This window comes from Oikopleura dioica, chromosome PAR (assembly GCF_907165135.1).
Source record: "Oikopleura dioica chromosome PAR, OKI2018_I68_1.0, whole genome shotgun sequence".
Taxonomy (NCBI): Eukaryota; Metazoa; Chordata; class Appendicularia; order Copelata; family Oikopleuridae; genus Oikopleura; species Oikopleura dioica.
This window is the reverse complement of record NC_137293.1, coordinates 7,585,195-7,596,330: the sequence shown is the minus strand read 5'-3', so window position 1 is coordinate 7,596,330 and position 11,136 is coordinate 7,585,195. Positions and strand designations below refer to the sequence as shown.

Genomic DNA, 11,136 nt, shown 5'->3' with positions numbered 1-11,136 from the left:
CTAATATAATCGAAAAGAAGAAGTTTCTTTATGCAGTTAAGAAATTCACGCAATTTAAGTCCTGGTCAAGGTATAATAACGAGATTATTAACCATCTATATTAACCATATTTTTGTTAACCAAAACTGTTGTTCGACTAAAAATAAACTCAAAATGAAGTAAAATAATTGATCTTTTTATTAATTTCCCGGAACGAGAATGTTTCTATCAATTCAATTTTTAAAGCAGCAGCAACATTTACAGAAGCAATTAATAACGCAGGAGATTATCAGAATCCCAACAACGACAGCAGCAATTGTGGCCCCAATAATTGCCCAACCGGTCGATGAAATTTTGCAGTGCCCGATTTCGATCCCGTCTTCAGTTTTCTAAAATTACAAATCAATCTCGTTTTTCCTGGAAAGCTTGAAATTAGTACCTCGGCATCATCTTCAACTTCGCATTCGACTCTTCCATCCCAAATTGTATAGTCGCCGAAGCAACACTTGGGCACCGTGCATTTCCAGTTGTCAGACAGTGCCTTTAGCACTTGAAAATGACTGTCTGGCATTTCGAAGCATATTCCCTTTTCGATCAGTGGATTTTCTTCTGCAGAGGAATCTCTGAAAAGTGCGAAAAGAAGCAAAAATAAACGCATTTTTGAGTTTTTCGAGGGTCCCTTTTTGCGATGCTGATTGCGATAGTGAAGAGGAAACGCTTTCTCTATCGATGGGGGTAATAAAAGAGGCTCTTAGTCACGAAGAAAGACAATCATCCCTGCTTTTATGAACAACATCGTAACTTTAGCAACATAAAACGCTGACGACGCAATCTTTTAGACTAATTTCTTAGTAATTTTAAATGATTGAAGTACCCATAAGAATTAGTGTATATTATATAAAGTATATTACACTATTATCGAGTTACTATTTATTTTGGATTAAAAAATATTGAATTTCTAGCGCTAGAATTGTCAAAAGAATGCCTCCTAGCGGAATCGAACCACCGACCCCTTGTTTACAAGACCAGTGCTCTAACCACTGAGCTAAGGAGGCTTGAGGACGCACAGACTCTTGAACATTATAAATTATAAAGCTTCGATGGTTTCTGGCGTTCGCCCGAAAAATCGCCCATGTATCCACATATGGATTCGGGTAAGCCAATCAAATTTGTCGAGACACGAAGTGGTGGCGCTGTTGGATATTAGAGCGAAAGCCATCGGTATTCTCTTATCATTCTCCTTCTTTTTTTCTGATAAACCCATATTATTCCTTGTGAAAATAATTTTATTAAAATATATTTCATCTAAGATTACAAACAAAATTCAGAAATCAGTGGCATCGTCTTTTTTAGATTCAGTTTCACAGTCTTCTTCTTCTTTGCTCTCTGCTTCTTGATTGTCTTCTTCTTGCTTTTCTTCTGGATCTTCGAAATTCGCAACTTGATTATTTTTGCCACTTGACACATTTGCCTCAAACTCATCATATGCTCCTTCTTCAACATATTCGTAGTAGAAATACGCCAGCAGGGCGAACGCTAGAGCGGCCACAGCCATTAGACCGGCTTTTTATTGAGTTTTCGATCTGTAGTTTCTTATTGATTTGAACTGAATGTCAAACTCATTCCGAAAAGGAAGTATTCCGAGCTCTGCTTCTCCGTGAATTTGATGGAAACAATGATCAAGTCAATCAAATTACCAACACAAACAGTAAGCACCCAGAAGGCATTGACGACAGATTTCATGCTCGGAGGAGCCTCAGTATATGCCCACTCGACACCTAAAGAGTTTGTAGGGACGAGATTAGGATGTCAATTAACCTGTGACGTTGATTAACACTTCTGCAAGTGTCATGACGAAATATTGCGGGATGAACCACATGATGGAAAGTTGCGCGGAGTTGGAGTCCTTGTGCACATTGATCTTGCAACCGGAAGATGTTTCGGTAATGATGAGCGTGTAAATAGCAGAGACGCCCTTAAAAATTTCATAATACTGTTAAAACTGACGATGGAACTACCCATTCTTCCGTAAGACCATCAACAAGGAGGCCATCTTTCACGGCATCTACAAATTTCAGCGTGCATGTCTTTCTGATATTAGTCGACGAGCTATTTTAGTTTTATCTGACTCCGTTTATTACTGAAGATAAACTTACCTTGATTCAAAAAGATCCACTTTCAAATCGAAGCCAGTACTCTTCGAATCATAAGTAGTTGTGCTGACGTTGGCGTTGTTGATTCCACCGGGTTCGAGTCGCTCGATATTCCTGAAGTTAGATGGGAAAGAGTTTTCGTTATTTGGCTGGCTAAGACTCGCGTAGAGACTTGTTGGGTTGAGCATTTGGAAGATGACATAATTATTTGAGGATTTTGCGTAGCGGGCTTCGAAGACATCGTACCCATTTTCTTGCCAGAAAAAGGTATTGACTGAATTTTCCTTGACGTTATCTTCATCGAGGGAGATAACTTCAAGTTGGTTTCCATTGCAACTGAGTTTGATGTCTTTCCCTCTAACATCGCTAAGGTCAAGAACAGTTCCGTAGGTATCAGTTCTTTCGCCATTCCGAAGAACCATATCATCATCCCAAATTTCAGAAGATACAGTTAGCTGAGAGCAACTGCTATCACCATTTGCTACGACAACTACTGTTTGGCCATAATAATCAGGAACAGGGGTGAGGCCATCTTCGATTCCAATCTGCAAGAACCCAGAAATGATAAAAGCGCCGACGGCAAGGAACATGCCAGTTGACATCTTCTGCAGTGGTGTTGTCAAAATGTTACAACGAGCGAGAAGAGGAAATACAACTGAATTACAGAGGGGAATGAGGATGAGGACAAAAAGTGGGTTCAAGGATTGAATTTGGTCTGGAAGAATGTAGAACGTATCAGAAAGCTTTCCATTGAGCTGCAATGCTGAAAGTGTCCAGCGACTTCCTTGGAGATCAAAGAGAGCCCAGAAGAATGGAACCGGTATGTACATGATCAAAATGCTCCCAATGACTTTGATCGCGCCACATCCGTGCTTCAAAAGTGGAGAGCCCTCAGAAGGCTTTTCATAATACCAAGGCGTCCCGCCAAGGAAAAGTAGCAGCGCGGCGAAAATGATTCCAGTCGAGGTCCAAAAGCTCAACAAGTAGCAAGACTCGACGCCATATTCGTCCATTCCGCATTGAACATCGCGCAATAGCGGGGTTATAAACTGGGTGACGAAAGCGCCAACGTTTGTCGAAAAATAGAAGGCAGCAAAGAATCTGGAAATATTCGTCGCGTCTTCTGGCTCGAACTGGTCCCCACCCATTGGAGCGACGCATGATTTCATACCATTTCCGAAGGCGACGAGCATAAGACCTGATAACGCAACTCCCCGAACAGCTGGTTGACTGAGTCTCCACCAGTTCTCTCCTTCTTCGTTGTCTACATATCCATCCCCAAAAACGCTGGGCATAGTCCCAATGGAGGCAAGAATTGCACCAGTTACATAGACACAAATCGCGATGAAAATTGTCCTGTACTTTCCAAGAAAGCTGTCTGCAAGAATAGCAAGCACAAGTGGCCAAATGTAGGTTAGAGTAACGAAAGCGTGGTACCTAGAAGATCTTGCACTAAATCTGCAACACTCACTCACCAGATAGTCGCAGTATCGTCATCGTAGTCGAGAACATCCTTCATAAAAAGAATCAACACCGCGCGCATTCCATAATAAGCAAATCTCTCTGCAGTATTCTCCGCAAAAAGCCAAGAAGCACCCTTCCATTTTGGAAAGGTGCCCTTTTCTACGAATTTTCCGACAAGTCCCGAAAGCATTTGACGGAAGGACTACTCTGCGAGGAAAGTGGGACGACAGAAACGTATAAAAGAGTTTCTTATTTGACCGCAAATATAGTGCGCTCATTTAATTGAATATAAACTTTCAAAATAACGCTTCGAACTTTCAACAGAAATTTATTTTCGAAAATTGCAAACCCTTGCGAAATCGCTCGTCGATTGGACCTTGACTCTCTTCCTTCCTTGACATTAAATTTCACTGCGACAACAAAGCCTCTTTGTTCAAAAGAGTATTCGTTGAAAATTTTGAAGAGGTTTACTTAGAGTAAATTGAGTAGAGAAGAGTACCACAATGTTGTTTCAGCAGCTTTTTCTAACTTTTTTCAACTTTCATCTTGGCACTGCTAGAGCTACGATCTACTGGAAAGATGGCATTGTTCCATATCTTATTGATGGGCAGTTTGATCAACTGATGGTCAAGAAAATCAAGCGGGCGATTCTGTCAGGGATAAAATTAATGTACATCGAGTAATCTGACTTTGATTATTCCAGAATAGATTTGGGAAAAGGCCAGTTGCGTCAGGTTTCTTCCCATGAGCGGAGTCGACGGCGATGGAGTCATTTTTACAACTCGATACTGCGGATGCTGCTCAGAAGTGGGTCACAAAACCGACTCCGATATTCAAGCAATATCTGTGGGACCAGGATGCGATGAAGTCGGCACGATTGCCCATGAAATTGGCCACGCGCTCGGCTTTTACCACGAAATGTCTAGACCTGATAGAGACACAGCCGTCAGAATCCTATGGGAAAACATTCACCCAGATAATAGGAAGAACTTCAAAATCGAGGAGGAAATTGAATCGTTTGGTTTACCTTACGACCCTTACAGTATCATGCACTACGGTGTCTACGATTTTACATGGAATAGCTTGCCCGTGATGGAATTTCTGCCCGAGTTGATGATTGACAAAGATGAGTTTTTGAAAGACAAAATAGAATATCAATGCCTTAGCTCGGCAAGCTGTGTATAAAACCTGAGTCAGGTTCTCAAGGATTAAAATGAAAGAAGGATTAAATTTAGAAAAGAAGCCGCAAAGCGGATTTGCAATTATTTTGAAAGCATCGAGATAGTCATTTTGTGAAGCCGCTTCGCGGCATCGTTCTTAAAAGCCGCTACGCGGCTTTTCATTTTAGCTCTTCAACACCTGACTCAGGTCTATACACATCAAAAACTCTATAAAAGAAGATGTCGGTCATAGAAAATCGCTCAGTTTCATTGATGAATGGAGAATCAAGTCGATGTACAATTGCAGAACTTGTGGACGAAGCATTTTTCTTAATAAACGACTCGTTCTGTCAGCGGATGATATCGCTTTCGGAGGAGAAAATTGTCAGTTCGGAGTCATTGTCAGTGACGGTCTAAAAATCAAGGTCAAATTGCTTGAAGAGATTTCAGATGGATGGATCGAAATTTATGCTTCGTGTTTACAAATGCACAAATTTTAAAGCAAGGCAATAATAATTTTGTAAACACGATAAAAGACGGGCCACGGGTTGAGCCAAGGATTGGTTCCAAGGGAGTAATTTCAGGCTAAGCCGAAAACACGGAGCGTGATATCAAAGTGCCCTTCTGGAGCCAAATACAGTAAATTACTCTTCCCATCCTTGATTGATAAAAGCGACTTCCGAAGCTCATCCCAGCACGTGACGATATTGGTCGACTTGTTTTCCGCCAACGCGACTTTTTCCGGGACGAGTTTTTTTTTTTGTATTTTGGAACGCTCAAACTCCTCAGTAGTTCGAACCAAATTGAACTAAAATAACACTGCGCCAAAAAGTTTGGCCGTACAAAACTCTCATTCAGTGGAGCTCGTACCGGATTGTCATCGGAAAATAGGATTGAGGTTTGTTGATAAACACGAGCAGTAATCGAAATCAGTCTGCAATAATCCTCCGTTTGGGGCAACTTTGTTTCGGCAAGGATGAACTTTTTTACAAACAAAGGTTGAGAGCGCCTCAAGAAGGCTTTCAAGAGGTCTTCCTGGTTCTCACAAAGTTCAAGAGGATGATAATTCAAGGAGTAAATCCGTCTCATGAATTTTTATTCTGTGTGAGATTGCGCGGTAAAATTCAAACTTTCGCAATTTTTTCGAAATCGATCGGCAACCTCGCGCAGATCTAACAGCATCTTCGACGTTTTCATTGATCAACCCATTTTATCCCTCAAATGATCGATTGTCAGCCGACCTTATCTGCCTCACGACGATTTCGAGCCCAGTGGGCTACCATATCGAAGGAAAGTGGGTCATCATTGATGAATGAATTGTTGCTTTCACAAACAAGAAATTAAAAAAAGTGAACCCTGGAAACAGCTAGGATAGATCATCTGCCTCCAAGGCGTTACCAAAACATCAAAATCAATAGGGATGGGGTGGAGCAGCGTCATTGAAATTCAGGAAGTCGCTTTGATTCTTCGTATCATTAAAATATGCCCGAAATCAATTGTTATCGGAAGTACCGCCCCTGAAAAAAGCAAGATCCTTGGTCTACGCAACGGGCCACTGGATAATCGAGTTTATCGAATCCGGAACGACAAGGCGGAAGTAAAATTTTTCGCCAGGCGGGATCGGTTCCAAAAACTTGTCAAATTAGTTACTATTTTCTACTCTACTGACTCTTCCCGTAATTATAAAGGGGAAATCATCCTTTGAAGAATTCGCGAATCCGCGATTTTGAAGTTCGCTTCTCTGCCGTCTGGACGCCATGTGCGTCAAACAACGGAGGCTGCGAGCATTCCTGTCACTTTTCTGGAACTAATGGTGTGATCTGCAGCTGCTTGGAAGGATACCAGCTGGTTTATGGCTCGGCGTGCCGTCGCAATTGTGACTTCCGAATTGATTACAATCACGACACAGACAGGAACAGCACGGAACAGGTTTACGGCCCATTTCAGGGAGGAGGCCATGTGAATGTGTGAAAATTGAAAGGATTTATGGGCTAGTTTCTTCCTTCCGGGAGATAATTGGTACCCAAGGGCGGAAGAAATTTCACACAAATAGGACGATTTTTGATTGATCAATTGATCATCAGCTCTATAATTTGCAATTTTAGGAGGGAATGATTCAATCTCCTGGCTTTGGGCTCGGCAACCTGTGTAGAAAACCTGAGTCAGGGTCAGAAACAGCATCAATGAAAAGCCACGAAAATTTCTGGTAAAGCCGCTTCAGAGCTGTTTCTGACCCTGACTCAGGTTTTCCGCACAGGTTGCCGAGCCCAGACCTAGATATCCAGAAAAATACGAGCCGGACATGAAATGTCGCTGGGAATTTGGAATTCCCGAAGGGATGGGAATACAATTCTTCAATTTATCAATGGATATCGACATCACCAGAAACTGCACCGAGGATCGATTAGGCCCTGGTTCGAAATAAATTACTTTAATTTGCAAATATTCAGGAAAAAAGCAGCATCTGGAGGTGCAAAGCACTAGACCATAAATCGAACCACCATCGAGAAATATTGGGCGAGCGTTTTTGCGGCCTCTACCAGCCACATTGGTTTGCACCGCGAAAATTCACAGGAGCGAAGGTTCGAACCCACTCTCTCAAGCACGTGTTAACTCCTTTTGTACCCGGATTGTTCTTTATTTACAAGATAAATCCGCCAACATGGCTCGTTCGTAATTTTAAGTTGCTATATTTGAGCTTTTACATAAGACACGGCTGTGATCATCTCATTCATCTCGAACGAAGAATACGAAGACGAGGGATTTCAACTCTTCTACCGCTACTTTATCCTGCCTAATTAATAATGAATGTCTCTGTCTGAGCTCTTGCCAAGTTTATATTCCCCGGTGGCTTCCCGCAAGTACAGAATAAAGGGGGTTCAATAACAATTGAACGCGTGAAAGTGCGTGCTGAGTTGAAATCATAAAATCTGGCGAGGTGACAAGGACCTTTCAAAGGCGATCCTAGCCGACAAGACTATTGAATAACTTCAAAATTCAGCAAGCACTGTAGAACTCAGTCTACCTTTCATCGTGGGTGAGCTTTCAGCAGGTTTTCAAGCCGAACGACAACGTTGCGGGGTCAGTCGATTACGATAGTATTGATGGTCAAAAAGGAACTTAGAAAAGTAAAGAAATAGACCGGTTTCATTATCTTGAAATTTGAAAGTTGAAAACATCGAGTTTATGAAGCTGATAACTAACTTGAGCTGTTGTTTCTGCATGACCAACAACTGTCTACAAAATTAAGGACAAGGGAGTTACGTAACTTGCCAAGGAGAAATGCTAGCGTAGCATGAATGCATCATTTAAAGGCTTGAAAACGTTCGACTTTTGTTGACTTCCAAGTTGGCAATACTCAATCTTAACCAACCAAGAGCCGAAATTCACTAGAAATAGAATGTCCGTGAAGAGGTGGCGAAAATTCCAGGGATTAGCTGGGAGCCCTCTTGACCTTTCAGGTTCAGAAAATTTCGGGATCGGGCATCCCGCTATCCCCACCTATCCACAGATGGCGCAACGCTGGCGCCCTGCCAGCCCTTGCGTATTTAGAGACTCATGTCCGGATCATGGGACAGAAGCAGCGACCGTCTGGCTCAAGAAAAACACCAACACATCGAGAAAGAGGGTGTCGCAGTCGGCAATTACGAAAGCAATGAAATTTTTATACTTCCTTTTTCGATCTGGAGAGAGCGACAACTGCAGCCGGAAGTCGAGAAAGGGAAGCTCTTCTCCTGAAGAAATCGGCCCGATGCTGAAATTTAGCAATACCCAAAATCGACTCATGGCAGCGAAAAGACAAGCTTTCGCGATTGAGGCCATTACTACTGTCAGACTGTAAATATCACCTTCGGCCAGAGCTCAGGTGAACCCCTAAGACTGTATATTCTTCTCCTCCTCGTCCTTAGCTCTGGCTCGTCGTTCAGACTGTCTTCCCGTCAAATTACGATTATTCTTCTGTACATATTGAATTCTAAACTTTTTGAAAAGCGCACTTAAAAAGCTGTATTCCCTCGTAAACCCCTCCCCCGTCGTCAAAATCGACCTCATTTATTTCAATAAATGTCACCGAAAACTATCATTATTGTTCACTCAATTTCGCAAGGCTGGAAAACTGATATCGTGGAAAAAATGCATCTTGTTTGAAAATCTGCTGAGCTGGAGGTCGCTACGTGCGAGTTCAGGATCATCCGTGCGCTACGTGATCAAGTTCGTCTGGTGGTCGGAGTGTGGGCGGTTCCTACGCGTTTGGCTGCAGCCAATGAGCAGGGAGGCAGGAGTGGGCGGTGGAGGTGGCGGAGGCAGGCGTGGACGAATGGGCAGGCGCGTGGGGACAGATTCAAGCGTTACCCGACGCCGTTTCGCTCATTTTACAGTTTGACCACGCAGAGTCCGAAACCCGAACCAGCCCCCTTTTTCGCCCTAACAACAACCCAAACACAGAGGCGCCTCGTCCCACGAGCGAGCAGGAGCAGCAACACTCGCGGCCCACCGGCCACCCGCCTCACCGCGCCCAGCCACGAATCGAACCATCTCTCTCGCCAAGGTGAAATCCAAATCAAGCCAATTCTAAAGTCAAGAATATCGGACAGTCGGACATCCGTTTATTCAGTCATAGAGTAAATACTAGAGTCAAAATCAATGAAAATTCAATTTAAAACATTAAAAAAAGTAAAACTTCAAAGTCGAATTTAATTTTTTGCTCGAAAGCCGTGTTCTAAGACCCTGACTCAGGTTTCGTACACAGGCTGCCAAGCCCAGACCTGAAATGACGTCTGAAAAAATCAATTTCTCCTTTGAAAATGCTCCTTTTCTCTTTGAATTCATTGAATTCACTAATTAAATTGATAGAAATGACAGTGACCCTTTCTTCTTCCGTTTCTTTCGTGGCGTGAATCAAGTAAAAAGATGTGCGAGTGAATTAATCCTTGCTAAGAGGAGTTTTGTAGTGCTTTGTAAGTGATGCCAGAAGTACGGGGCAGGCGAGGCGAGAAGGAAAGTGGCAATCATTCACCTCAAGCGGTCGAACCTCCTACCAAAAGACAAAGGTCAGCTAGAAATGGAACTCCAACGAGGACACTCAAAGGGGATGCCAAAGCGAAGAATGGCAGTTCGCCCAGAGCAAGGTACCTGAACACTCTTCTCGCAGGATCGTACTAAGAGGAAATTATAGAGTAAATTCGCCAAAAGGAAATTCCCCGAAAAGGAGAGGAAGAAAGCCAAAAGCGCGAAACTCACCAGAGCCTCAAAATTCCAACGGTCGATCGAGAAACGGTGATCAAGAAAGCTCAGATGATGAGAGTTCCATTCCCGACCTGGAGGATTGTCCCCCTGTGAGAGGATTGTCGCCAGCGTCGACGGACAGTCCGACGAAATCAAGGTCGCCGAGGAGCCAAAGAATCCGACCAAATGCGACGAAAAATGGAGATTCCAATGGAGACGCACTAGAACTCGAAAATGATCAAGTTGTGAAAACGGAACCGATTAATCCTCTCGACATGGTGCCAAAAGTAGAAACGACGTCGACGAAGCCAGGTGCGAGGATCGAAGAAATCTTCGCGAAATTGGACGAAAAAGAGCAGAAGAAGCGAAAAAGAATCCGATCAAAGCAGAAGCAAAGAACACGAAAACTAGTCCTCCAAAGGCATGGGATCAGAATTTTCAATTCTAAGTTTTATCAGAAAAAGCGAAGTCGTCATCTGTTTGATTATAAAAATCATGGATGATTTACGATACATTAATTTACGCGTTAATTTGAGCCCGTAGCTTATGAAATCGTCGCTTATGGTGATATATAATATCGATCCCAAAAAAAAGAAGCCGAGCAATAACGTTCTGAGCAAACTTATTGGAAAGCCGATTTCAAATTGCGATACAATCACTTTTCCTGACGACGATGACGACATCAACTTCTTGAACTCGGACGACGAAAAGGACATTGGCATCGGAAGCGAAGTCGTCATTGATCAAGAAATAAACATGTTGGAAGCGGTTGGCACGGCGTCCCCGGATCATTCGCAGGACGAATTCGACGGAAACTTTAGCGATTCGAACAATCAATTATTCAGCGAAGTTACTGAAAGCACTCAGCCGAGAGAGGTGTCGATCAAAAATGAGCATTTGGACGACGATGACACTGGCAACGAATCTACAGACACTCTGACAGCTTCGGAATGCGAAGACGAGCCCGGAGCGAATCCGATCAAGACAACTTCTCCAAGTCGATTTCCTGCGGGAGGATTCATTAAACAAGCGCAGCAGCTTTCTGAAGCGAATAGAAAATACCATCTTACAGTTACGGGAATCGATAATTGAGGGGGTACACAGCGCACTGATGATCGAATAATTAAGTCTCGCAAAAACGTAGATTGTGAAATATA

At 43.0% G+C, this 11,136-nt stretch overlaps 2 protein-coding genes, 2 long non-coding RNA genes and 1 other non-coding gene across 6 annotated transcripts in view; 1 reads left to right on the top strand and 4 right to left on the bottom strand.

Annotated features, from left to right (window-relative positions):
- Window positions 1-11,136, bottom strand: part of LOC145703342 (uncharacterized) — an 89,833-nt gene that overhangs the window by 48,521 nt on the left and 30,176 nt on the right. The window lies entirely within an intron of this gene.
- On the bottom strand, window positions 160-670 carry LOC145704384 (uncharacterized). Its single transcript, XR_014134453.1, has 2 exons — window positions 419-670; window positions 160-368 (listed from the first exon to the last, which is right to left on the bottom strand). It is a non-coding gene; the product is annotated as an uncharacterized LOC145704384 (long non-coding RNA).
- On the bottom strand, window positions 962-1,034 carry TRNAT-UGU (transfer RNA threonine (anticodon UGU)). The gene has a single exon. It is a non-coding gene; the product is annotated as a tRNA-Thr (tRNA).
- On the bottom strand, window positions 1,573-3,824 carry LOC145701587 (solute carrier family 15 member 1-like). The gene is made up of 5 exons (XM_081778798.1): window positions 3,608-3,824; window positions 2,136-3,569; window positions 1,998-2,088; window positions 1,798-1,954; window positions 1,573-1,757 (listed from the first exon to the last, which is right to left on the bottom strand). The coding sequence occupies exons 1-5, from the start codon at window positions 3,784-3,786 to the stop codon at window positions 1,573-1,575; spliced, it is 2,046 nt and encodes a 681-aa protein (XP_081634924.1). The 5' UTR covers window positions 3,787-3,824.
- On the top strand, window positions 9,055-11,045 carry LOC145702760 (uncharacterized). 2 transcript variants are annotated; one of them, XM_081780025.1, is made up of 4 exons: window positions 9,055-9,302; window positions 9,706-9,882; window positions 9,930-10,400; window positions 10,574-11,045. In XM_081780025.1, the coding sequence occupies exons 2-4, from the start codon at window positions 9,719-9,721 to the stop codon at window positions 10,593-10,595; spliced, it is 657 nt and encodes a 218-aa protein (XP_081636151.1). In that variant the 5' UTR covers window positions 9,055-9,302; window positions 9,706-9,718; the 3' UTR covers window positions 10,596-11,045. The 2 variants fall into 2 exon arrangements, with proteins under 2 accessions (XP_081636151.1, XP_081636152.1); XM_081780026.1 differs by lacking the exon at window positions 9,055-9,302 and adding an exon at window positions 9,338-9,656.